Source organism: Channa argus, chromosome 17 (genome assembly GCF_033026475.1).
Source record: "Channa argus isolate prfri chromosome 17, Channa argus male v1.0, whole genome shotgun sequence".
Taxonomy (NCBI): domain Eukaryota; kingdom Metazoa; phylum Chordata; class Actinopteri; order Anabantiformes; family Channidae; genus Channa; species Channa argus.
In genome coordinates this window covers 7,287,855-7,315,657 of record NC_090213.1, presented here as the reverse complement: position 1 = coordinate 7,315,657, position 27,803 = coordinate 7,287,855, and the positions used below count along the sequence as shown (strand labels likewise).

Sequence of the window (27,803 nt, the reverse complement as noted above, 5' to 3'; positions counted from 1 at the left end):
GTCGGAGGACCTCCTAAACATCTGCTTTTAAACAGATGTATTTATTTATTTAAAAGATTTGGCAGCTCACAACAAAAGACTAAAAAAGAACGTATAAGACAAAGCGCATACACCAGCAAATAAATGAAAAAGAATATTCCAAACCCGATTTGCAATGCAGAGCTGATATTTTGTAACACACCACTCATCATAAAACAGAAGAAGGTAAAGTTGAAAGAAATTTTAAAAACCTGTCATTTACATAAACACATTTACATATTTACTTAAACACAAACATGTATAAATAAAATAACAGCAACACAATTACCGCTACTAGTACTGTATAATACTACTAACATAATGACAAAATAACCCATTCTTGCTAGAGGATGATGTTTAGCTTTATCCCTAAAATAGAAAATGAAAATTGAATCAAGCTAGCAGTAAAAATTTTGAAATTACAGCACATCGGAATGACCTAGCTGTCAAAGAGAAATAAATGATCCTAAGTGGTCAGAAGGGTGAGTGTGTGTCCCAAAAAAGGGAAACCGGTGATTTTCTATGTAGTCGTAGGAAATACAAATAAACTTGCATCTGCTTACCCTATATTAAAATAACCACCTGCTTGTAGATGAAAAATCATTCTATATCAGATTATGTCACCTGAAGGGAACTGATGAGTAAACCAAGACTGCACCCACTGAAATATGAACAAATAGATTAGATTATCTGAACTGAACAATTCCTCCAGTTGATGTCATCCAGAGCAGATTTTTAGATAGAAGCTATGTTTTATTGTAAGGAGTTCAGAAGAAAAATAGCAAAAAAAGTTCACCATCTGTTTTTCTGTTAGAAAAACAACATACAGTGTTGTAATATAGTTTGAATGGTTGACGTGATAAACACACCGACCAGCAGATGGAGCACTTTCTCCATTTTCTCACTTTTTCTCCATTTCATTTTGTTGGACTTCACGCTGAATTAACACTGTTTCCCACAATGCTTTGCTGCGAGCTGTCGGGTGCTGTTTGTGCAGCCGCCGCTCCAACAATGCAGCTTTTAATGTCTCCGTGAGGAGAAAACGCAGCAGCACTGCAGGCTGGTCCGGACCATGTCTCCGTTTGAATCCAGCACAGCGACAAGTCTGCGACTTGACAAACCTGCAGGACGCCCGTGACTCGGATTTTAGGACACCCTCGACTCTTCTGCTCGGGTGAGTAGCAACTGCGGCTAACATTGGTCTGCCAGAGTGGGGGGAGCGAATGCAGTTTGTTGTGACCGCTGCTGGCTAGCAGGCTAGCTAATGGACCAGATGAGGCATGGCCCCCTCTTAATACCCCCCGTCCCGTCCCTTATCTTCATGTGGCCTTATGTCATGTTCTCTCGTTCTTCGATGCAGTTGTTACAGCTGGTATATTTATCAGTTGTAGGCTTTAGAGACACTTTGTGGTAGCTGAGTCGCTGCAAGTCGTGAGTCTGCTTCGCTTTGAGCCACACGTCAACCAGCCGGTGTAACGTTAGCCGCTGTAGCCGGTGCTTGATGCAAGATAGACTGTTAGGACTGATGATAAAATGTTCCTGCTGTTAACACTTTTAAATGTTTGACCTCCCTCCTTCGTGTGAGGGTCCAGCACACAGCGCTCGTAAGGCGTGAAACGTTATGAGTACAGCGCCAAATCTCATTTAAAAAAGTGGCAATTTAACGACGACCTGCTAGTTGCGGGCAAGAAAAATTGATGGTAATTATTAAAGATAAATAAAAACACTTTCAATCTTCTCGTTAATACCCAAACGACCGTTTCGTTGTCGCACTAAAACACGTTGCTGCAAATATTATTGATTATGCAAACAAACGATTTGTTAATGTGATGTTAGGAGCGTCAGAAAAATGGCTCTGAGAATAAGAATGCGATTAAAATCTTGCTTTGTTAGTTTTCTTTTTTGTAGTGTACTATTAAGTTGTGATGTCTTTGTGTAAATAGCCAACGAATTACTAGCCATATGTTCCAAAAATCGGACTATTACCACATATCTATATTACGCTATATTAGACTGCATTAGTAACCTGGCAGTTGTGTAATTTGCAGTACATCTCAGCTGAGATGAGCCTTCTTGAATTGAAGGAATCCTCAGCACTGAATATAAATTGAAGAAGGTGAAGCATCCTCTTACAGACTGGAAATATTCCTCGCTTAGCATGTTTATGTTCCTCCCAGCTGTATTGCTTTAAAAAATGTTTCCCTAACCAGTAAACCTATTTTAACAGTTTTGATTTCGGTGCCAAGAGTTAATCACTTAACGCAGCCTCTTGCAGAACTATGTGCTTTATTTGTTGTCTGTAATGCATATAATGCACCATAAAGGAAGCTGTGTGGATTTAAACAACGAGAAAAATGGTTTTGTCCAATAGTTATTAAGCTGAAGATAGGAGTCAGATTTCATAGTTTGGTTACATGTTGTATTTATATTTATTAAAGTCTTGAACTTTGTGGGAACACAAAGTTGCTGAGCAAATGCAATGTCCTGAATCTGATGATGCAGAGAGAAAAAGGGACTGTAGGGGTTTGGTTGCATGAAATAACAAATATTCCCCTGCTGTATACAGGCAGCTTGGGGTGCAAATGTTACAGAGTTTAGATTTAGGTTTGCTGTCTCATTTTTATGTTCTTTCTTCACTTTCAAACCAATAATTGTTTTGAACTTGTACTACCTTGTAATTACTTGTATAGTATTGGTCATTACTTATTAAATTCCAAAGTCTGTATGTGAGCTTTCACATGCTGCTGTTTTTGTAGGTCACTTGGGTGAGACACCACCCAGTCAGTGCCCTTCTCTTTGAAAGTATCACAGCAAATTGGCGTCTGTATTTGGAGACATTCTACGACCATTTTATTGATGGATTCACAGATACTACATATCTTGTACTGTAAAACACGTGCACTGCTTATTTCTTCATTTTTGAGCAATAAATGTGTTGTCGCGTTTTGGATCATCTTCAGGTTGAATGCCTGTAAAACGTGCACAGTGGTTAGGGATCTTTGGCTGTCAGGATGTAGACCAGCAGTTCAGGGACATCAAGACACTTTTCTATTCCCAGCTGTGTTTGTAGCAAAACTAAGCCGACTCGGAGTGTGTTTTTTATCGTAGAGGTCCCTGCTCCTTCCTGGTCAAATGAAAGACACTTTATTCTGATTCTTTCACCAAATGCTGGTTTTGGTCAGGATGTGGTTTGGCAGTGCAGCATACGACTGATCCTGCAGCAATGTCAGTGTCTATTCATTCAGTTTATTGAATAAATTGAAAAAATATCCGAGAAGAGGAAAAAAATGCATATGACTACTTCTTGAAGCCCAAGGTGAAGCTTTCAGCTGTTTCTTAATCAGTGGTGCAGAACCCAAAGATGTCTGATTTACTTTCATAGAAGACAAATAAAATTAGAAAGAGATTCATCATATAGAAGCTGAAACAACAGAATTTCAGGAACTTTTGCTTAAAGAATAACTAATTATACGTTTAAATGCATCATATAAACAATTGTTAATTAATTTGCTGTTAATCTCAATTGAATAATCCTTCCATTTCCACATGTCACAACTTTAAGGAATAATATACTCATAGGGGTTAAGTATGCTTTTTGAGTACAGTCCAGATTTGTCATTTTAGTCTGATTTCAAAAAAGTCACAGTGGGACATTTGGCTGTGTTGTTGGGCATTAATTGTTGTGTCTTTGTAACAAGGGTATGGATAACTCACCAAATGGACTTGGTTCTTCTCACATTGCATTGTGTCAATCTGTCCTGCTCTTATCAGAGAGAGTGCAGAGGTTTATCTCTATTTGAGCAGCTGAGTGTTATTGGTATTGAGGAGTAAGCTCCTACCCTGCTCTGAACAGCTGCTTTCTGGAAAAGTAAGGCTACATTAACCTAGGACAGCTTGTTCTGTATGTTTATTGAACAACAGCAGGATGTTAATATTTTTTTTTTTTGCACTAGGCAAGCGAGAAATACATAAAATGAATAAAAGTCCTGACAGGAACAGATGCAGCAGCTTGTAGCCATGTGAGAAAGAAAATGCTGGGGAAAGAGAGATGGCAGGACTAGTTTTACTTTAGGCAGAGTTAGCAAACATCAGCTCTCTGTGCCATGCCTGCTAGTCAAGCAGTAGGGTTTTTTTCCCCCAGCCAATTCATTTTAACCGACTGGCAAGCTTTCTCTAAATAGAAGCACCACTTTCCTACCTGCAGCGGGCCTTAGTTAGTGTATGCCCCTGTCAAACTCATACACGACCGCAGCAGTTAAAAATAAATGCTTTGTTGCGAGGCAAGAGTGTAAATTTGATTGTTAGTCCTTCTTTTTAATCTAAAATCTAATCTTATTAAAAATCATAAAATCTTGTCCTGCAAAAAGAGCATTATCACTTTTCCTGCTTTAGTTTTCCCCTACATAGCTTCAGGCTTGATTAAAGCCTTTACATGGCTCTGCCACTTGTTTTTTATTGACACAATGAGTTTACACCCAGGGCATTTATAGGACAGAACAGGCACTAACAACATGACTTAATGCCGAGTGAGTGCCACACGTTGAAACTCAGGTTTTTTTGGGTGGTAGACTGCAATAATTCTTATGTGTCAGGGGCTAATCACCCTGGCTCCCCTCCCACAATCCATCAGTGTCTAGAGGACGAGGCTTGCAGGGTTCTGGCAGCTGTTGTCAGCCTGAGTCAATCTGTTACGGTCTATTCCAGCCTGCATAGAAGAGGGAGAGCTCTCATGAGGACACAGCAACTGGGTCTGCACCACTGCTGTGGCAAGATAACTGGATTTATTTGTTAGGAGGGCAGGGTTTCAGGGCTTGTGTGTTAATTTTGACGTGTTGCCCCCGAACGGATTTCTATGTGAAACGATTGCTGGAACAGCCAGGTTTAACTATGGATGAGTAGATGGGGGTATAAAAACAGTTGGGCTGCAACATTTTGTCAATAGGCATAGTGTACATTTAGACTATCCTTAATAATTCTTTGATAAATCATTGATTAAATAAAGAATTCTCAAATATGAGCATTAGGTGCTGTTTTGTATCATTTATGAGCTGCTGCATACATGAGTATTTTTAGTTAGTAGGATACAATGCTTTACTGTTGCAGACGTAGTTTAAAATGCATTTAAACTTTTTTTGTAATTTTTGTAAAGAGGTACTGCTGTGACCCAGGCTCAGTGAACACCAGTGGCAGCTTTGTGGTGTTAGCAAGTCTCTTTTTTTCCTAACCAATCAGAAAAGTGTTTTTTTTTTTTGTTTGTTTATGATTCTTAACTTTTTCACTATTACATTTATTGTTCTTACAAGTTACACCTGAACAAGTAAGAAGAGTGTTGCAGAGCAGAATGGCTTGATTTACAGTCTCATGCTATCACTTGCTTTATGCCAAGAAATGCATATTGTAATTTTAATGCTAAACAAAATAGAAGCATATGACACACAGTATTTCTCACATAACGGTGTTTCCCATTAATTATCGAGGCAGTGATGGCCAGTCATAGTCCAGTTAATACATAATATTCTCAAAATCAAACCAAAAATATGTTTTCACTACTCATAATGAATTTAAAAATCTCTAATGTGGTGTTTCACATTCTCTAAGAAAAACATCTCTGCTAATCATCGGCCTGTTTGTACACTTCACATATCTCCAAAGAGCAATAATGACTGGTTGCACTTGTGGCTATGACCATTGTCAGCATTGACATTGGAGAGTAACCACACTTTTGAATGTTTAGTTCTCTCCGTGCTGCAGCATGTGAGAGAAAGAGGGCTGCTTCCACCCCTCACGCAGTCTTAGAGATCTCCTTTGGACTGAAAAAAGCAAAAATGCATCATGGAAAATTATGTTGGTCAGAAAAAATGTGCAAGATAGTGGAGTAGAAATAATAAATAGGAAATCTCTAATCTTCATTTCTCTAGGACCTATAACAGAACCGACGACACCAAAGCCTGTTAATCCTACAGTCATAACTTAGCTCCAAGGCTTGTTTATTACCGGAATTTAGTGCCCATGAACCATGTGGCGTAGTGCATATCCCTCTATCTTACATGTTGCTTCTGTGAGAGAATAAAAAATGTTTCTTTTGACACTTGAAAGTCACTACAGCAGCAAACTCAAAATCTATTCCATAAGTGAATTTGCGTCACTCTGGAATGTAAAGCTCTCATTTTTTTATTTTTTTATTTTTTCTGCTGTCATTTGTCTTAACTGTTGTAACACTGAGCTGTGTAAGGTCTTGTAGTTGTAATGGGCGGATTCTCTTTGCTACAAGTAAATTATGATTATATCCCAGCTGACCTTCAGAATTGTGACAAATCCACACAATTCTAGATTAATGTTAAGACGTTAAAGTAACTCTGCAAAGATGTCGTGAGACTTGTTGGAAAAATCCTGACAACCTTTTTTATTTGGTCTGAGATCAGAGATTAAGTACGAAGAATTAATTGCTGGACTGGAGTCCACAATGCAAAGAGCTTGTGATCTATGAGAAAGGTGGGATATGTTGCCCTATTTGTACAAACTGAAACACACCTGAAACCCTAAAAATGAGTATCGCGTTCAGATTTTATTTAAATTCAAGAGGTGGAACTAAATACCGTTTTAGTAAAGGCAAAACACTAAAAATAAAAAAATATAAATTTAGGCAATATCATACTGATGTGACCATGGACTAGCAGAAACAGGGTTTAATTTCCATTTTAGTTAATAATTTTCGTACTTGTGCCAGGTTGGATGGGCCTGTTTGTTGCGTGTTGTCTCCTTTCATGTGAGCCTAAAGCAATTATATGGTTAAATGCGAAACATGTGGTAGTCTATAATTAGATTTTTGGTAATGAATGAGTCAATGCCAGTTGCAGGCACAGAAATTCCCTGAAGATGGGGCTTAACATAATAGATGCTGGGTCACATGACACCGGGGCTTGTTGTGCTACAGGACATGGAAGCAAAGCTGCTTTAAACTTTGGTTTCAAAAAATGTGTTGTCCGTGTTCCAAATGTAAATTACCTTCATTTAATAATGTTGAATGTTAATAATCATTTGTCAGTGACTGCTACTCAATAAAGCGATTTAATCCCTTTCTGTCTTGACCGTACTGTAACCCTAAGCTGAATATCTTTGGACTTCAAGCTGTTAGTTTAACTGTGAAAGGATTATAATATGCATTTTAGATACGGTGACATTGATTGGCTAATTAAACCATAATCAGCAGTTTAATTGATATTGAAAATTGTTACTTGCAGCCCTACTGTTGACTGCTTTAGTGTCGAAGCAACACTGAGCAAGTGTAGCCGATCTCTTCTGTAATTGGGACTTTTGGGTCCGCAGATGCTCTTGGGCTTCAGTTAATTTAACTCCCTTCCTCCAAAAGTTACAATTCCTGAACTTTTTCTGAACAACTTTGATATAATTTGTGACTACACAGTTGTGTAATTCCATCCCTGATCAGACAGTAATAGCAGCCCCAACATCACTGATTAATGCTGGAAGCTCATCAGCTCTAATCAAGCTCCAGAAAGCAAACACAAGACGCAAGAACAATATGTGCTCTCATGAAATCACAGAAGCTTACATTTAGATTACTGACACCAAATTATGTTACCTTCTCATTTCCCTTCTCCTCCTCCTCAAGTTTTAGTGCCACAGTAGCTATTTTCAGAAATCTGTAAAACCTACTCTTCACGTTGACACTTTACAAAGGCATTAAACTCTGCGTTGATTTAAAGCGTCGGCCATGCACGTCATCAGAAACTAATGCCCGGTGTACGTGACATGCAATGCATGCATGTTGGGACAGTATCAAGGGATCATTAGCTCACAGTGATAACAGTGCAAAGTTTTGGGGCAAAACTTCCTCAGCATGTCCACAACTACCCACATCTTCATGCCTGCCGTTTATGTTGCTTTCCCTGGTTCTCTGCCATGATCTCAAAATTAATCTGTTCATGTGTTGCCACAGCTTTTGATTATGTTGTGGAAAAGCGGGCATTCGTTCGGGAATGGATTCTATTTCCGGTCAGGGATGAATAGGCCAGAGTCTGCCCCTTATGGATAAACGTTTAAATTCTCCAGACACACAAACTAGGCAAGAAAGTTTGTGATAAACAACAAGTGTATCTCGACCCTAATAACAAGTAATTGGCATCTCACCTGAAGTCTGCTCACCAGATCATACATCTGTATTTTAACATTGCTTAAACACTACAACTTATCTTTCCTGTAGGTCAGTGTTTAATCATTTTGAACAATAAAATAGTGCAAAAAGATTAAGACTAATACAAGTGAAACCATAATTGATAAAAAGAGGAAAACCCAGCTGCAAATCTTCAGCTAACTGTCCTTTGTTTATAGGAAGGAACAAAGTAACCAAACTGAAGCATGAATCATCTTTGACCCACTGTGAAAGCTTCTGGCAAAGGAATGTTAGGTAAAAATTAAAAACGTCAGAGTATCTCTAGAGGATTTTTGAAGTAGAAGCTCATTAGAAGAATGTGTGAGCTCTTGTGTGCCATGAAATGGGGGAGTCCTCTGTGTCTGACCCTTAACTGGCTATCACACTCTCATTTCTCACCAACGGGGTCTCTCTGCCCACCCCACCCTGGGCTTCTTTTACAGCCAAGGGTTAGGTGACACTTGCTACAAAGCCAGCATGAGGCATTTTTGTTTATCATGTTCCCAGCATTTATTAACAGAATCTCATCACTCAAAATGTCCACTATTGTTAAGTTATAAACAGAAATATTTGCTTACATTTGATATATATCTCTTAAAAGACAAATGTGCAACATTGGCTCCTCCTTTTGAGTTGATCTCCTGTGTAATCTGTCATATTTCACAAGTTTGGAAGGCACCCAGGTTTATGTCATTATCAGGTAATTTTTCTTTTCTTTCTGTCTCTTTCAGTATATTTACACACCCCTTTCTGTCTCCACGTGTACAAAACATAATACGGTTAAATTTGGAAATGCATGTCGCCAAGCAAGTTATGTGTGACGTTTCCAAACGGGGGGGCTTCCATCTGCATTCAATTGTCTTTGTCTCTCTAACTTTTTAATCCTCACACTGTGAGATAAAGGTCAACACACTCATATTTTGTACTGAGCGGGAAGAAATCGACATGGAGGATGATCCTAACTGCTCACGCGCCTGGTCATTACTACACTGATCCTCTTGATGATTATAAGGGCCTCATTGTCATTTCTTCAGTGGCATAAAGGAATAGAAGGAAGCTTCTTGAGAACCCCGAGATCACTTTGTTTAGTATTGGTTTTTGGTCTCACATTGACATATGATGTTTACATTTAGGGAACGTGGGAAAACGTGTTGGTATAATCAGAAACCTGGTTATGCATATACATGGCAAAGAAATCTGCGTTCTCCATTAATGCATTTGGATGGACTTAAGTAACCAGGTTGTTGCTTTTTCGGTAGAGCTGGTTTCTGAAATGAGGGAAATTTCCAGAAGTAGATTTCTTCCAGAGAACGTTTATTTCTCTGCCATGTATATGAATAACCAGGTCTAAACAGCTTTTTTCCAACAGCGCAAGTGCCTAACGAAAGGCTGCAGACACACTTGAACTGCTAAATGAAAGGGAAGATCGGTAACTAGGTCACCTAGTGACTAACACAAAGTGCCTCCTAGAAGTCTCAATAAGTTGCTTTTTCACGCTAATATGCATTTTTAATTCATTCATCTTTCCTCTCTTTCTCCCCGTGTGACTGTGCAACGACATAAACGGCAAAAATATTTTAGTCTTCAGCAGACAATATTTTCTGTCACAATACAGATACAATGTGTGATACAAACCAAGTCTAAGGTGGATGAGAAATCAAATCTTTTTACTTCTCTGCTGCATGTATATTCAAATTTCCCATAATCTGGTTACTTAAATGGCGACTTCTCCAGTTTTCTTTCTATGGCTTTTAGGTTAGGGTGTAAATATACATCAATGACCCCACGATGGTAGAACGAGATTCCAAACTTTTCACACTCAGAAAAGTCACTCCCACTATTCAAAAAGCTGCTAAAAACAGAACTCTTCCGCACCTTCCTATGCACTTAAATCTATTAAACAACAACAACAAAAAAAAAACTTCCCTCTTTTGTTGCACTTGCATCTCATGAAATGTAAACACTTTTCTGATAGGACTTTGCTTTGATGTTTTCTCCTTGACTTAGATTTTTGCTTCCTTAACTTCCCTATATTAAAATATTTCTCTGCTTCTGGCTGAAACATTCCTCCAGATGACAGAGTTTTTCATCATTAGCAGTTCAGATAATGTCATCTGGGGGAGATATTTTGATATAGGAAAATCAGAGGGACGTTTAGTGTTATTCAGTTACATGCACTATCCAAACTAGAACCCTATAAGAAGTTCAAAATCTGTAAAGACGCCGCGTCCTTTAAGTGCATGTAAACACGGCCCATGTGGAAATCTACGTAAAGGGAAATAGGTTTTGCTAATCCCCTTCCTGGTTACAGAAAAACCAGCTTTCCTGTTTACATGGCAATTAAAAAAATCAGCTTTCCCGTGAGAGCTGACTGTAACTTGGTTACTTAAGTGCATGTAAACACACTGATTGTGCATACAATTATGACTGATTTTTAGTTGCCTGCATATTGCAAACATGACTCCACATCCAGCCCATCTATCATTTCTGCAGTAATGTAGTATCTCAGCTGTGGAGGATCTGTACAGACGGACAAGCCCTCCACACAGAAATGTACTTTATTGTATTTAATGTATCGAATTTGATGTTTATATTATAAGGTCAAGTCCAGATTTGCAAACTCTCAAAATGAAAATTACATGCAAGACATTTTTTGTGCAAGTAAGATTAAATGGAAATACTTCAGTAAAGTACAAGTCTTGCAAAATAACACTAGTAACCATGTATATTAAAAAGCTGTAAAGAAACACCAGTAAGAGCATTAATAAGTGAACTAAATTATCCATTCAATTAAAGCTAATCAAATTTAGCTTAAAACATTTTCTGCTGATCAATATAAATGAATCAACTCTGTTTCAGCTCTAAATCATATTACAGCAGCTGTGTCCTTATAAAACGCTGAAGATGAGGAAAATTTCAAAATGTGACTCCTTACAATTCTTACATTTTTCTTACCAGTGGAAAAGGTCCTTGAGATGGTTCAGTCAGCCGTTTGCAGATGGGCCATGATCCATGACTGCAACAGCTGTTCCCCTGCAGCTGCCTCCATCTTTTTTCCCTCCATCACCTCCATGGGGAATGCCTTCTGCGATCTCCTTCATGAAATCACAAATAATTATAGGAAGGGTAGTCTACAAGCACAATGAGCCAAATCCCCGTAAGGAGAGAATAGATCGGGGTAAGTCCCAGCCCACATTAAGTGTAGCAGCATCCCCTCCAGAGGCCTGTGCTGCAGTAATTTCAGATTGTGTGTTTTTGGATTTACACCACTCATAGGCCTAATTTCATAGTTATACAGTAATTCTTCTTATTTTCTATTTTTTTTATGAAACTGGGACTATAACAAACTTATTAATACATTATTTTACATAATTGATTATTCTGCTGATTATTTTCTCAGTTGGGCATTAAGTCTGTAAAATGTCTGGAATACTAAATACCTTTTTTTTGTTGTTTGTTTAGTTGAACCAGCAGTGTATAATGCTGAGATCCTGTAGTTTTTCCAATTCTAAGCAGATTAGGTTCACAAAGCAGAAGCAAAAATAGCTATTTGGGTGGCCAAAGGTTTGGTACAAAGTTTCCCTCACAGTGAGTGTAATAAATAGAAACTCTTACTTTGGTTTATGACCAAATGTCTGCAGGCTTTCCCATCAGACACATTTAGTGCGAGTCACAGAGCTACCAACATGGCTGAACACTTTTAGACTTGTTACCTTTTTAAAAATGTACAAGTTGAACTTGGGACCATGAGTCTGGCTGACAAATTACAGATGATGTTATTATAGTTTTTATCAGTTTACTTACTCCACGTTTTCTAGCAGTGAATCATACATAGAAGAGTAGGAGAGAGCATTTGCAATAATGTGGAAAATCACTTTTATGGTCAGCATTATTATCCTCAGAGGGGTGGAGACATTGAAGGAAAAGTCAGAGATTCATCTTTTTAATAATACAAGCCGTGTGATCTTTCTGTCGCGCCCCAAATCCCTCACCTTGTCTTGCTATCTGTCAAAACCTCAGTCATATGGGCTGAAAAACGCCCTCATGCTCAACTTTGCAGGATGTGCCAACCTAATGCTGCCTTTGCCTGTCTCGCCTACATGTGATGGTACCCCTGAGTTACCTTAAATGTGGTCAAGTAAAACCCTGCTATAAAGGAATTTCAGGACTGTCTTGGAAAGCATTTCCAGTGTGCAGACAGACTGTTCAAACATTTATACAAGTTCTTGCCCTCGAATGTCTGCAAACCAGAAAGCAGCGTCCTTACTCGTTCATTCTGGCTCTGAGCTGTGCATCTGCTGCAGTTCTTTTTTTGACTCCAGATAAAGATATTTTGCCCAGACCTGCTTGGTATTAATCACCACATTATGCATCTGTGCGTGCCTGCAGACACAACCGTACATTCTTTCTTTTTTTTATTTGGCTTGAACAAAAAATTTGGTCTTGATTGGCAAACACACTGCAGGACTAATGGAGTCTATGTTACACATAGGGAGAGAAACCAATCTCATCCCTATCTCCCTAGATGGAGAAAAAACAATTTTTATTTTAAATTCTGGGTCATTAGAGAGGCGGGCCACTTCCTTTTAGAGGTAATAACGTATTTTGTCATAGAAATGTTTTGGATCTTACATTAATTTATTAACAAAAAGGTAACTGTAGCCCAGTGGCTTCATGCGATATTGTAACTGGGGGCTGTGTTTATGAGGTCAGGGCAAGGACAGGCGTGTCAGTATCTCTTTGCAAGTGCATATAATGTAGCTCCACTCTTACACTCCACTCCACAAGTGCAAATGGCTTAAGCTGTAGCCGTTTAGGTGCTTAACATCAAACCACCTCACGGCTCAGTGGTAGGTAATGGTGGCATTATCATTGATCCTCACAAAGTAAGTTCAGACCGATCAATGCTTGCCTGTGCATTTTCCATGCAGACCGCAGCCAGATTAAGTCGACCATTCCCAGAGAGAACCCATTCTGTAGATTAGAAAGCTACAACTGAAGAGATTGAAATTTAGTTTGTGTTTCTGTGGGTCTGTGTGCTGCTGTTTCCCAGTCACAGGCTGAGCTTTACAATGTTTTTGGCTTCAGATTAGTCCTAGCAACAACGTTTGCCAACATCTGTCTGCCATTACCCCTCTGACACTGGCAATCATGCAGAAATTAATCAGACGGTTTTGATAGTTGCCTCTGGGTCACTCTGCTCCTCCGGCACACCACTGAGCAGCAGGATGGTGGTCAGCCTTCATAGGGCCATATGGCCTGGGAGTTTTTAATGTACATGTATCCTCCTAAGTACAGCAGAATACACTGGCCTGTAGTTAGTTTCTGGGACTAAAAATAATCTAGTCTCAGAATCCAAACATTTATTGATTTTTAGCTTCTTAAATATGCTACTTGATTGTAAAAAAGTGTCTGTGTCCTGCCGTTTGCTGGTCAGACAAGACACTTCACCAATTTTCAACTTGCTTTCTATAGTTTTCTTTAGTTTTGTTTTTTTGTGTAAATGTACATTTAAATGTACATTTAAACTTCCCTCTAACATCCCTATATCAAAATATTACCTCCTCCAGATGACATCGCCCGGAGGAGTTTTTCATCATTAGGAGTTCACGTCATCTGGAGGAGACAACGCAGCTTGACCAAAAATTGCAATTTCCAAAGTGTGAGCATCAATGACATAATCTAAAGTTCCTCCAAGTGATCTTGAGGCATTTTTCAGCTAAGCATAGAGAGATAGTTTAATATAAGGACGTCAAAGGGAAATTTAATGGCATTTATTTACATTTACTACCTAAACCAGAACCAAAAAAAGCAAATTCAAAATCAGGCGCCCTTTAAAGACTAAGCATAGCTGGGAGGAATGTAACAATTTGCATTCATTTGACATTTTTAGATTGAGCAAAGAAATTATTAGCAGGATTACTTACAGCCCAGTACATTAGATCTGAAATTTTATCAAAACAACTAAATGAGTGACCCAATTCAGAAATTTAATCATAACTACTCCCCATTCTAAGAATTTGTCATATTTGTCATTTCTACTATTATATATATATATATAATACATATACTACTTTCTGTGTCATATAAATGTGACTCAAACATCTTTGATTTGCATGTTGTTAGAAACCTCAATGATGAAATGGTGGGAACGTGAGTCAAATTATTTGTTCCACCACCTCAAGCATAATTGGCACCAACATGAGAATACCCGTTGTTAGATCATCAACAGTAAAAAAAAATAAAAATAAAAACTTATAATAATCCAAAGAGATGCATTTGCCAGTGGTTCCTCCTATGATAAAAGAAGTAAACGCTGGAACAAACTGACAGAGGCAGTGGCACTGAGACAAATACATGAAGCCAGTCCAAACTGCTGACAAGCAGGGATTCAGGCTAACCATAAAAAAAGACACTTGAAGACTCTGGAAGAAATATGTTGTTCATAATCTATTTTTAGCTACTTAATTTATTAGCTTTTGGAGCACAGTTTGTTTGCACAAAAGACTCTGAGCTGGTGTGACTTGAAAGCTTTTATTGCATTTCACCATCCTGTCACTGTGTGATTTTCTGAAATACATAGTGTACTGTATGCCTTTGGGTGTGGGACTGTTGTCTAAAACCAGAAACTGCTACCTTTTAGCTCTGAGAAATATTTATTAGATAAAACAATATTGAAAAGATTATCATGTAGGCATATTTTACTATCTGCATGCAGCATGATAGTATGTAGGTTTCTGGGTGCATTCTGGCATGACGCGATAAAGAGACAAGCAGCAGCAGGATGTCAGTCAGATCAGGGATCGCGTGTCTTTCATGTGATCGGTTAGTACCTTTCCTCATTTCTGTCCTTGACAGGTGTACACACAAACACCAGCTGTGTAGCAAGATGCAATTTTTCAGGAGCGCTAGGGATCTCTGGTCTCATGGAGGGTGCATTGACATGATTAGTTGAAATAAATGATTTTTGTGTTTGTTTAAGATGATATCTGTATGTGCTATGATCTAGCAAGGCTGTAATGATGTTACTAGCACAGTGATTTGAATTCACTGGTAGTGCAAAGAGAAATACTGTTATCAAGAGGAATTATGTCTGTAAAAGGTAAACTCTGAACTCCACTGCTTTATCAAGGCTCGCTCTCAGTACTATGGGTTCAGTAATATCTTTGATAAGGGCTGTTTGGCACGCGCCATATCGGCTGACACCCTCAGGGCTTGTGCTGTGACATGAACTCAGAAGGCAGACTGCCTGCTGCTCCTGGACAGAAACAATCTGTGCTGAAATTTTCATAATGCTCATGATGTAGTAATCTTTCAGAGATGTTCACGTCTGTTCAAAGTGAGCAACTGTGACTTCAAGTGTTGTTGTATTTAGCGTAGAGCTATCATTTCAAAACAGCTGCACAGTAAAAATGCAGCTATTTTTTTATCCATTGTTCAGTTCCCTACATTAGATTAACTCAAGAGAAAGATGAAGATGAAACATAATATCATTCAGGTGCATCTTGCCAACTTGAAATAAAACTGTTAAGAATCTACACCAGAAGATGTAGCTGATTTCCTTTTGTTTTTCCTTTTCTTATTTGAGTCAGTGATGAAGCCGGGATGCAGGAGGAGGCCTTAATGAGATTTACTAGAGGTGTTGCTGATCTTGGCTCGTATATTGTGTATGGATTACTAGTGATGGCTCTCCTTTGTTTTGTGCTAATGTGGGTCATTTGGAAAGCGTAGAAATTGTAAAGGGAACAAATCCCACTGAGTTTTTCTCCCTGCACTAGACAGAGTAAAGTGCCAAAAGGATGAAGAAAAGTGTAAAGTGACATGTTCTTGAAAGCCAGAATATAAATTCTACAGATACAGTTATGTGTTCCCTACTGTAGGGCCCTGCATTCCCTTCATCTGTCATCTCTGTGATGACGGATTAGGCTGCCATTACTATTGCAAAAGATAGTGGCCAACACTCAGGCAAATTTAATGTGCGTGTTTTGCTAAATGCCAATCAGCTTAATATAAGGAATTTAATTTCTCTGACTTATAATTCTAGACTTACTCATATGTCTTTAGACATTAAGAAAATTAATATTTTACTGCATGAATTAAAGACAATTTTTTTATGATATCCCAATTGAAATGGCAAATTAAATGCAGATTATGTTTTCTAATTCTGTTGATTATGTAACATATCATATTCAGTCATTGCTAATTTCTACTGTTCTGTCTTTCAGGGTCTAGTGTTAGGAAGAAGGTTTGGGAGAACATCAACATCTAGAGGACTTACTGAAAAGGTTTCATAAAATAAGCACATCCCAGATGGAAATAACTAGCCCACCCAGCTATCTCATTGCCCTGTGAGGAGCCATGCTCTCTCTGAATCCTCCACTGAGGGGCACCCTTTCCCAGATGCGGCACTGTTTTAAAATCGGATAATTCGACTTCACAACAGAAATGGCACTAGGTTGTGTACGCTATGATCCATCAGAATACATATTAGAGTACAGGTGAGGCTGAATCTCAAGACAAAAGACACAGGACCTTTAAGACTGCCCCAGATGACCTTTAGAGAAGAACAGAGCCACACCCAGCTAGATGATTTAGTTTCCATCTCACTGCCTTGCAGACAAGGTCGACCATGGCTGCTGATGAACCCCATAACAACAGTTCCTTGATGAAGCAAGGAGCAGACTGAGCGTCAACAATGCAGCGTAACGGTGTTGGGGGGGGTGCTGGAGGCCAGCCATGGGTGTTGCGGCGAGTGCGCCTCACATGGCTCAGTTTCATGCTCTTCTTCATCCTGGTGTTCTTCCCCCTCATCGCCCACTACTACCTCACTACAATTGATGAAGCTGGAGGCCCCGATAAGCGCATCTTTGGGCCTCGGCCTGGTGGAGAACTTTGTGAGGCCAAACACGTGCAGGATCTTTGTCGCATTCGTGAGTCAGTCAGCGAGGAGCTGCTGCAGCTGGAGGCAAAGAGGCAGGAGCTCAATGGGGAGATCGCTCGACTCAACCTGCGTATCGAGGCCTGCAAGCGCAGCATTGACAGCGCCAAGCAGGATCTGCTGCAGCTCAAGAATGTTATCAGCCAGACAGAGCATTCCTATAAAGAACTAATGGCCCAAAACCAGCCCAAGCTGTCACTGCCTGTAAGGCTACTGCCAGACAAGGAGGACCCAGGGCTGCCTCCACCTAAGTCAGTGCGTTCTTGCCGGCTACGCTCCTGCTTTGACTATGCGCGCTGCCCTCTTACATCAGGGTTTCCTGTATATGTCTATGACACCGGCTCCTACCCATGGGGGGAATATCTTGACCCACTGGTAAAGCAGGCTTTTGCTGCATCAGTTAAGAGCAATGTTTACGTAACAGACAACCCAAGCATTGCCTGCCTGTATTTGGTGCTGGTAGGGGAGGTGCAGGAGTCTCCCTCTTCTCCAGTGCCATCTCCGTCAGAGCTGGAGAAACAACTGAAAGCTTTGCCGTACTGGAGATCTGATGGACACAACCATGTAGTTGTACATCTCTCTAGAAAGTCCATGACACAGAACTTCTTGTATAATGTGAGCACAGGACGAGCGGCAGTTGCTCAGTCCACCTTCTTGGAGCAGCAGTACCGTGAGGGCTTTGACTTGGTTGTGTCCCCACTGGTTCATGCTCTTTCAGAACCAAACTTTTTGGAAGTCCCCCCTCAAGTTCCTGTGAAGAGGAAATACCTCTTCACCTTTCAGGGAGAGAGGGTGGAGTCACTGAGGAGCAGCCTGCAAGAAGTACCTCCTCAGTCTTTTGAGGAGGAAATGGAAGGTGACCCACCAGCTGACTATGATGATCGCATTATTGGCACCTTAAAGGCAGTGCAGGACAGCCACTTGGATCAGGTGCTGGTGGAGTTCACCTGTAAGAACCCACGCCTGAGTTTGGCAACTGAGTGGGCTCTTTGCGGTGAGAGAGAGGACAGGCTGGAGGTGCTCAAGGTTTCTACTTTTGCTCTGGTTATTGCTCCAGGAGATGGACAACTGGTGGCCTCAGCAGGCTGTGGAATGAGGCTCTTTGAAGCCCTAGAGGTAGGGGCCATCCCAGTTGTGCTGGGGGACCACTCCAGACTGCCTTACCACCAGTTTATTCGCTGGAGTGAAGCTGCTATTATTGTCCCTAAGCCTCGTGTAACAGAGCTACACTTCCTGCTGCGCAGCCTGTCTGACAGCGACATGCTGGCTATGAGGCGGCAGGGCCGCTTTCTTTGGGAAACCTACTTTTCCACCTCAGAGAATGTTCTTAACACTATCTTGGCCAGCATCAGAACCAGCATCCAGGTACCTGCTGCACCCATCAAAGAGGAGCCCGCCCAAGAGATTCCTCACAAAGCTGGGAAACTGGCAGGAACTGATGCCAACCTAGCTGACAATGGTGATCTGGATTTAGGTCCTGTTGAGACAGAACCCCCTTATGCTTCTCCGCGCTTTCTACGCAACTTCACATACACAGCTGCAGACACCTATAAAACATGGAACCGGGCCCCAGGGCCCTTCCATCTGTTTCCTCATACTCCTCTTGACCCTGTGCTGCCCTCTGAAGCCAAATTTCTTGGCTCAGGTACTGGCTTCAGGCCTATAGGTGGAGGTACAGGTGGTTCAGGGAAAGAGTTTCAGGCAGCCTTAGGAGGAAATGTTCCCAGAGAACAATTCACTGTAGTTATGCTGACATATGAGAGGGAGGAGGTCTTGATGAACTCTCTAGAGAGGTTGAATGGACTGCCATACCTCAACAAAGTAGTGGTGGTGTGGAACTCCCCCAAACCTCCTTCAGATGACCTCCTGTGGCCTGACATCGGCCTACCTATTGTGGTGAGTGAAAAAGTTGTTAATTCACTAGATTTACATATGTTTAACAAAGTAACTTTGATTTATTTTTGTTTTTTAGCTAAGTAATAGAGCTGCCACTTATGCTCTCTCTTGGAAATGCAAAAAAACCATAACCCCTAACATTTTTATTGTCACAAATACTAGTTGTGCAAAGTTTGCTAAGTCGAGCTACATCGAGCTGTTTGGATCAGTGCCTCTGTGAAACTCTGCAGGAGTCCATACAAATTACCAGCAGCTTACTAAAAGCGTGTGAAGGTGACTGACGTCCATGAATAATAAAATGTATGCTTTAGAATTAAGCTCACATTCAAAACATTGGTTTGAGGCAGTGACTGTGGGCAAGTGGAAAACTACGAGAGAGGAACTCTGAACTTATCAGAGCTCGTAGTCTTTTGTGTTGCATGGCACCTTTTTATATGAACTTTATTCTGACTGCCATCACTTCAGTATGCTAAAACAATTATGTAATTTACTCATGTTGATTGTACGAGGTATTTAGCAGCTATTTGATAAATGCTTAACGGCCATTTAAGTGAAAATGCAAAGTATTTTATGGTTTCAGCTTTTCTGATGTCAGGGTTTGCAGGGTTTTTTTTTCTGTGTTTGTTATAAACTGAATATCTTTGACTTTTGTAACTGTTTGTTGGACTAAACAGCAAGTATGCATATGGATATTTTTGTGTATTTTTGACTTGATTAATTACCAAGGAAAATAACTGCTTGTTGCAGTCCTACTTCAGTTATGTATTACTAAAGTTCTTATAGTGTAAGAAATAATGGATAAAATACTGCTGAACTTTGCATAGTTTAAACAACAGTCTCTTGCGGTCAGCCACCATCACACAGCCAAGGAACAAATGTAGCTGTTAGATGGCAGAAAGAATTCCTCATTGTGTAGTGTTACATAAATGTTTTCAACATTAGAGTAGCACCAACTCTTACAGGTGCCATCTGTAAATGCTTTGCCAAACAATGTCTTGTCTTGTGCCCGTAGGTTGTCCGCACAGAGAAAAACAGCCTCAACAACCGCTTCCTTCCCTGGGATGCAGTGGAAACTGAGGCCATTCTGTCGATTGATGACGATGCTCATCTTCGCCATGACGAGATCATGTTCGGATTCCGGTCAGTGATGCTGACAGGAAGTATGAGCCTCTGGGGTTCCATATGTACAAAAGAAGCACCCACTGGAATATATAATTTTCCATTACATAAAAATTTTCCATTAGGCCCCGGTAAAATGTGTGATGGCATTTGTCCTTTTTTTCCAAAATGTTCCTAGTTATGGATTATGCACTAATACCACATGAACTACTACAAAAAAGAAACACAATCCATGAATTAATGCTAAAGCTGAGGTAGTTAAATCATCCTGACATAATCAGTTATTAATTAATTCTTCATCATAGTAAGGTGGCAGTGATGGGGATGAGCTAGAAGAACTGACTAGTGACTGCAGTTTATTGGGTTGCATTTCTAAAAGTTGTGATCTTAACAAAGCATTTGTTAATTATCATTTGCTATTAACAAAGCATTACTTGATGATGTTTGTGGCCCTTCTTATAAAGTGGTGATAACTTCTTCCTCTGACACAAGTAACTAAAGCACAGATTTATGTGTGCCACCGTATGATCTATAGTGGCACACTTATGGAATCACATTTATAAGCCGTTTGTATCAACCATGTTTACAAAATGGGAACTTGGGCAATACCGTACGTAAGTAGCTTGTTTGTATGTGTGAATAAAGCCGTACGCGTGGTATACAACCCACTCAATGATCAAGGGCTTTCGGCTTGATCCGCAGCGGTCCGTGTTCCACACATTGAGTTTTTATGCCAGATGCAACCCTCCCATTTTTTTTATACAGGCTTGGGACCGACACCAAGGTGGCTCTTGGTGGCTGGGCGAGGCGCCATAGTATAGAACCCACTTAATACTGGATATATTCAATGTTATACCATGATGATACAGGTTATTGTGTGTGTGTGTGTCAAGAACCAAGTAATGCCTAGTTTAAAATGCATACAACTCTTGGATCATAGCAGAAGGCACATGCTGGGCACCCTGTGACGGCTCGGTCCTATAAATTGTTACTTTACTATGAAGAAAACAAACATTGTTAATAAGTCAAACTCAGGAGATTCAAATACCTTGGCTAAATTTTTGATTAATGTATTGTTCTCGCATTAACCCGTGCATAAGATACTGTTAATTCATGGAGCATTACATCCAATCATTCATGGCTTTTCATGCATGAATTCATGATTACTTACCGTAAAATGTTACTACATTTTCACAAGACAGAAAGAAAAGATGACCTCAAAAATGCAATAAAATAGAAGGAAGAGGTTTGTCTTCTGTCAAAATTTAAAATAACGGGGAGAAATGCTGAAGCCCAGCATTCCTGAAAACGGTTGATGAGACAGAAACTTAAGCAGAGGAAAGAAAAGTGAGACATGCTGTCAGCAGCTTGTCTCACTGATTTGTCGTATGATTCGTTTGCTAATACTGTGGCTTAAATATAAAGACCAAGTTTAAACCAATAAAAAGATCAAGTACACTGCAAAGTTATTTTTGTGCTCCCATTGCTTCCCTCCCCCAGATATGTCTACAAGTTGGCAGTGCAGGAGCTTGTCCAGGCAGGCATAAAATTGGCTCTGTGACTCTGTGTGTATGGGGTCATTTGCCATGAATTATCTCAAACTCCCCTCAGAATTACCCGGGAATGTTTCTTCACCTCCACTCTCACCAGGAAAAATTACACAGCATCTGCCTGCTTCAAAGTGGTCTCACATGAACACATTTGAGACATTTGATTGTGCTTTGAGAACTAGAACCCTTTTTTGTTGTTGTTGTTCTCCAAGACTTTCTTGGATACTTTGTGTGTCAGTATGCGCCTAGAGTGATGTGGTTTTAAATAATATCTAAAACTGTTACTTAATTGGTCCCAAGAGAATAATAGTTGTCACGTTCCTTTTATACGATATGTTAAAACAGCTAGATGCAAAATAGTAGCGTAGGCAGAGACACCTGAAATCCAAACAGTTAGCTCTAAAAAGCTAGAGGAAAATTTCTCGGCTCATCAGTAGATATGTTACTGACACTCTCTGTTTTTTGTCCCACAGAGTGTGGCGTGAAGCGAGAGATCGCATCGTGGGTTTCCCTGGGAGGTATCACGCATGGGACATCAATCATCAGTCCTGGCTCTACAACTCCAACTACTCCTGTGAGCTGTCCATGGTCCTGACAGGAGCCGCTTTCTTCCACAAGGTTAATACCCCCCACCCCCACCCCCACATTCATAGGTTGGCTGTGCTGTGTCATAACTATGTTGTTCACACATACCCCTGTGTCTTTGTCTTCTTGTAGTATTACGCCTACCTGTACTCCTACGTGATGCCCCAGGCCATCAGGGACATGGTGGATGAGTATATAAACTGCGAAGACATTGCCATGAACTTTCTGGTTTCTCACATCACCCGCAAACCACCCATCAAGGTCAGAGCCTGAACATGTAGTTCTGCTGTGCTCTAAGCATCAGCACGCTTAGCATCTGCCTCAGGCCACATGTATTTATATTTTTGCTTGCTTCGGCTTTACATTACTCAAACTGACATATCCAATATTCCACAAAACTAGAAAAATCAAAAAACGCAAGATCAAATTGGCATGTAATGCCTGATTTGTCTCCTGGATTTTATTGGAAGGACATTTATTACCAGGGAGCATATTTATGGCAAGGCAAATAATTATAGCAATCAAGCCAGAGAGGCTGCAGAAACAGAAATGTCATTGCAGCCCTCAGTTTAAGTTCTTTTTGATTTAGTGGGGTGTTAATATTCAGGGGTGTTGCACAAGGGAATTAAGGACTACTTTGATGTAGTGTGTTGCATGACAGCAATTCGCTGCTAGAAATAAGCCTTGTGAATAATGAATTTAGGGCAAGTTTGAATATGGAGTCTTAAAAAATGAGCAACTATATTACTTTTAGGCCAAAGAAGACAAATAAAGCAGAAAATAAATTCCTTCTGCTGTGAGTTTTATTAATGCACCACTATCGCTGAATTGACAACAATCAAATGCAGGCTTACGGATGTTTTCATGTTCTTTAACTTTTCCTCTAAGTTCTCGAGTTGAACCTTTTGGTAAACTGTGTTGTTTTTGTGTGACATTCAGTTTACAATTTTGAATCAGTGGATTATTGAGAAAAAAGCAGAGCAGCTTTTATGTTCTCGGGCTAAAATAGCAATGTTTACTGGTGGATTTGACTAGCGTGTTATCCATTAATAACAATACATTAGCTACATAAGTTGATTAAAAGCCTGTTCGCGTTAAAATGTTATTTTAAATAGCGTGTATGTCAAAGCCAAAGCTCCATGTTTAAGGAAGATATGCACCCTCACCAGGTGATTATCCATATCAATAATGCAAAAAAACAGCATGCATCTTGTTTTGATTATGTAAAAAAAGAAAAACAGTTGATGTGTCTAATTCACTGCTTACCTGCACACCTGCTCAAGTTTTGTGAAAAATCAGGACAAAAATCTATTAGCAGACATTGCAGAAGACAAGGACCTGCGGTGTAACTGTCAGCCATAGACAGCAGTTTGACATAGGCCTGTGTCACTTGGTGGTGCCTGCTACTGTTTAACGAGATGGAGTCACACGTGTTTGCTGACTGCCCATCAGCGCCTCACAGATCATCGCACTGACAAACGTCCAGTCCTGTCAGGGAAGGAAAACTTTTTGGGGGGGTTTATGAATGCTCTGTAAGGAGACCTGGAAGTCGTGCAGCATTGTTTTCCGCTTTTAATACTTTGAATTGTTGAATAGCAACAGAGGAGAGAGTTTTAAATGAAGTTGCTATTTTTGTACTTATTGTCTAATGAATCTGCTCTGTGAAATCTTAATTTGCAGCAAACCTGGGTCACAATAAATGTAATGGAAAAGGAGCCCTGCTTTTTATAAATGAATAATTAACAAAGTAACTTTCGATTAAGGAAATTGCTCTTCACCACTAGTTTAGACAGTTGCTGTTTGAGAGAGGTCCTGATGCAAACTGCTATGATACCTTCATATATTTAAAACTCTCCATTTAACACACTCTCTCTCTATTTTAGGTAACATCTCGTTGGACTTTCCGCTGTCCTGGCTGCCCTCAGGCCCTTTCTCATGACGACTCACATTTCCACGAGCGCCACAAGTGCATAAACTTCTTCGTCAAGGTGTACGGCTACATGCCGCTGCTGTACACGCAGTTTCGCGTGGACTCTGTGCTGTTTAAGACTCGTTTACCCCATGATAAGACCAAGTGCTTCAAATTCATCTAGCACTGGGCTGTGCTGCACAGCGTTGAGCCAAAAGCAGAGTAGAAGAAAGGACTCTGGGTATTTAAAGAGAGGAAAAGTTGCAAGCCGTGATGGAGACTGGTGGATTGCCAGAAACATGTACAGAAGGAATGTTTTGGGTTGGGGTTTTAACTAGGTCAGTGTATACAAGATAACTTTAAAAGCTGTTGGCAGGTCTAATCCACAGCTCTACTGAAAATCTGAAAGGTCAAAGCTGAAAAGGACCACTGCCAATGAAATACGCCTTTTCAATGGATGTTACTGCTCCTTTTCCATGTTCTTCAATCATGCTCAATCATCAACCACTACAGATGTAATTTGCACCTCTTAACAGCCTGCTGAGGGATGAAGGCAATCGCACAGTGTACAGAAACTCTCCCAGGACAAAGCTGACAATAGAACTGACAAGGTGACAGAACTGCTGTGAGGCTGTGCAGCGTGGTGACAGCTTCACCTGGGGGAGCAGAGATGGCAACACGTGGCTGCCAATGTGTCCTGTTTGTTTTCCATTTTACAGTTACAAACTGTACTTCCTGTACATATACTTGAGAAAAGCACTGATGTTCGGAAGTATTTTATTGGAACAGCTTTTTTTTGTTTGTTTTTTTGTTTTTTAAATAATGTTGTTTAAATGTGTAAATGTCTATGAAAGGAACATTAACCTGAACCTCTGTCTCTGGGAGATAAGACATAGATTCATTGGTCTGAGAACGAGACAGCACCTCGACTGACAACTAAAACCTGTTGGGCTGATTATGTTTAAGTAGTATAACAAGCTCAAGAAGGAATTCACTTTAGTGGTCACCACAATGCCTCAGATTTATCATAAAAACCAGCCACCGTTTTGTCATTTTGTTACGCTCTTAGGCACTTCACTTGTCTTTGAGTGTTCAAATGACCTGTTTTTGTGTTGTTGTTGTTTTTTTATTCTATAGGGTGTTTGCTAATCTTTGTAAAATTGGTTCGAGGTGAAAGTAATCATGCAAATGTAATAATACAAACCAATCACTGGTTACAGTTTCCTGTGCTAAGCTGCAACAAAAAATATAAATAAAAAAAAATCATGGCTGCCAAAATCGACCAAAAAATAGGTCTGACATCTAAATAATGTGATTATTATACAGAAAGTCTCCAGTGAGGTTAAATGTAGTTTTAGGAGTATAATTAAAAAAACATTAGGTTATGGAGTAATTTGATATTTTTGGAAAATATGGTAATTTGTTACAGTACAGTGATTTAAGATTCCTATATTTGTCCTTAGAATGTGAGCCTGTAACCAGCAGCTGGCCTGTGACTAAAGACAACAAAATCCATCTCCTAGCGCCTCCCTAAAGCTCACTAATCAACATGTTTTTCCTTCTTTTGTTTAGTCCACACAAAAAAAAAAAAAAAAAACTGTAAAAATGACGATTGGCATACAGGGACTTTTGTTCCGGAGTATTACTTGGCTCTTAAGCTGTTGTCAAGCAACTAGCAGATGAATTTAATGGTCTCGGTTAAGTCCAGCACTTAACCCTCATAAAACCATCACTATTTCCTTTTATTGTTCGCTCTCTGTATGCATTAAACAATATAATGTGTTGATATGTGAGTTAAGAGGTGTTGATAAGTGGATTTTGAGTCCTCATGCTAAACTAAGCCTATTGGCTGTGTAGTCACATGTACACAGATCAGCCACCGTATTCATTATACTTGTACAATCTAATGGAATTAGCAGCTCGGCTATTTCTACATTAATGAGCTTATAATTTAAAATTTTTTAAGTTGAAACTGCCAGAAAGGTGAAAATTTTACTGTGTTGATAATTGAGTTCATAGTAAGTAGCGGAGTCGTGCTGGAGTGCATTTTGTTAAGAGATGGCCCTAATGGTTTGGCCACCCATTTTAAATTAATGAGGGGGCCAAAACTTTAGAACCACCTTTTAGTATAATGCACTTCAGTTAACGCTGGTAAATTAGAATTTATGACGGGGCTACTTTAATGGATTGCATTAAATTGTACAAGTGTACCTGATCTGTGTATGTAATGAACAGTGGTGTCAGTCTGCTGGTTTAACTCTCTGGCAGAAAGCATATTTCCCAAAATGTCTAACTATTCTTTATAATATACTGCATAACTGTTCTGGCTTTGCATCGGAAGCACCATTTTCATGTTTTCTTCAGTGTAAAATTTCCCAGCTCAGATAGAAATGTTGCTTTACTGTGTCGCCATATTGGTTTCAGTTTTATTTTTTATTTTTTATTTTTTAAACCATATCTGAATGAATGTTTTCTTTGCCAAATAGGTACGATGTCTGCTGCCTTACAGCACTGTTTGCAGGGCACAAAGTGTAAATGCTTGCTAAAGGGATGCAGTCTGGTACACCCATATCCACTCTGCATGGTACTTTACCAAGGCTCAGTCCATCGGAGCCCAGTATTATAAATCCTTTTCGTTCAGGCAAACTCAATTACTTTAACTTGGTAAAAAGGGTCACTTTAAAACTATGTTCAGATTAAGTGTCATGTTTTCCCCACATATGTTCTTTGGGAATACTTTAACGGACCTCTCCTAAATAAATTGCTTTTCATATTAATTAAACAGCATAAATTATTTCTATTATTATATTAAATTATTATTATTTTATAAAATATTTTAAACATGCAACAAATGGCAAGACTCTAGTTTTGGGGTCTTTTCCAAACTGCAGAGATACTACCCAGATAGAGCCATCAGCTCATTTCTTTGCTCAAACTAGTTTGTGTGACGAAATGCTAAGGGGGGTCATTTAATGCCAAGATGACATTGTTAGAGGGGTCGTTCTGTAATTAGATTGTAAATGGAGATTTTGAAGGAGCCAGTGGATACTGATATTAATGCTTCCCAAATCTAAATCACTGCCTGCTCCGAGTGACCACTGTTGCACTTCCCCTCCTGAGAAATAAACATAGTTAAATTCCCATATTTACCAAAGAGGGTCAGTTTAGAGCCAGATTTCTAATTATTCTAGTGTAAAGTGGCAATTTGGTTAAAACAAATTTGCACAAAGTTGTTGCACAAGACCCCCAAAAAAACAGCTTGGCTCCTCACCACTCATGACATCTCTACAATTGTATTGAAGCCCCAGGGGCTTCATAATTACCTGGCTGATTCTTGAACCTGTCCTCAGGGCACATTTCGGGTCAGCTGTGAGACTGGAATTAAGAGCCTCTACATTCCTCCACAAAGTGTTTCCCCCCCAGGATCTGTGGTAGAACTGGTTTTCCTAAAGCAGGGAGTGTTGCTACTGCTACTGTAGAGTCCAGTTTTTATTGTACGTCTAATGACATCAAACATACCACAAAAGGCCATGATGGATTGAAATAAAAACTCAATATTGTTAAAAATATGACCCAACTTATGTCTTTATTCTTTCATCTATTACCTTTTCATATATA

General features: G+C 39.7%; 1 protein-coding gene across 2 annotated transcripts; it reads left to right on the top strand.

Annotated features, from left to right (window-relative positions):
• The first annotated feature begins 965 nt into the window (after positions 1–965).
• On the top strand, positions 966–27,757 carry extl3 (exostosin-like glycosyltransferase 3). 2 transcript variants are annotated; one of them, XM_067481789.1, is made up of 6 exons: positions 966–1,192; positions 16,414–19,022; positions 20,035–20,162; positions 22,165–22,309; positions 22,409–22,537; positions 23,595–24,150. In XM_067481789.1, the coding sequence occupies exons 2-6, from the start codon at positions 16,884–16,886 to the stop codon at positions 23,688–23,690; spliced, it is 2,637 nt and encodes an 878-aa protein (XP_067337890.1). In that variant the 5' UTR covers positions 966–1,192; positions 16,414–16,883; the 3' UTR covers positions 23,691–24,150. The 2 variants fall into 2 exon arrangements, with proteins under 2 accessions (XP_067337890.1, XP_067337889.1); XM_067481788.1 differs by lacking the exon at positions 23,595–24,150 and adding an exon at positions 24,160–27,757 and having other exon boundaries at positions 967–1,192.
• Positions 27,758–27,803: the final 46 nt, after the last annotated feature.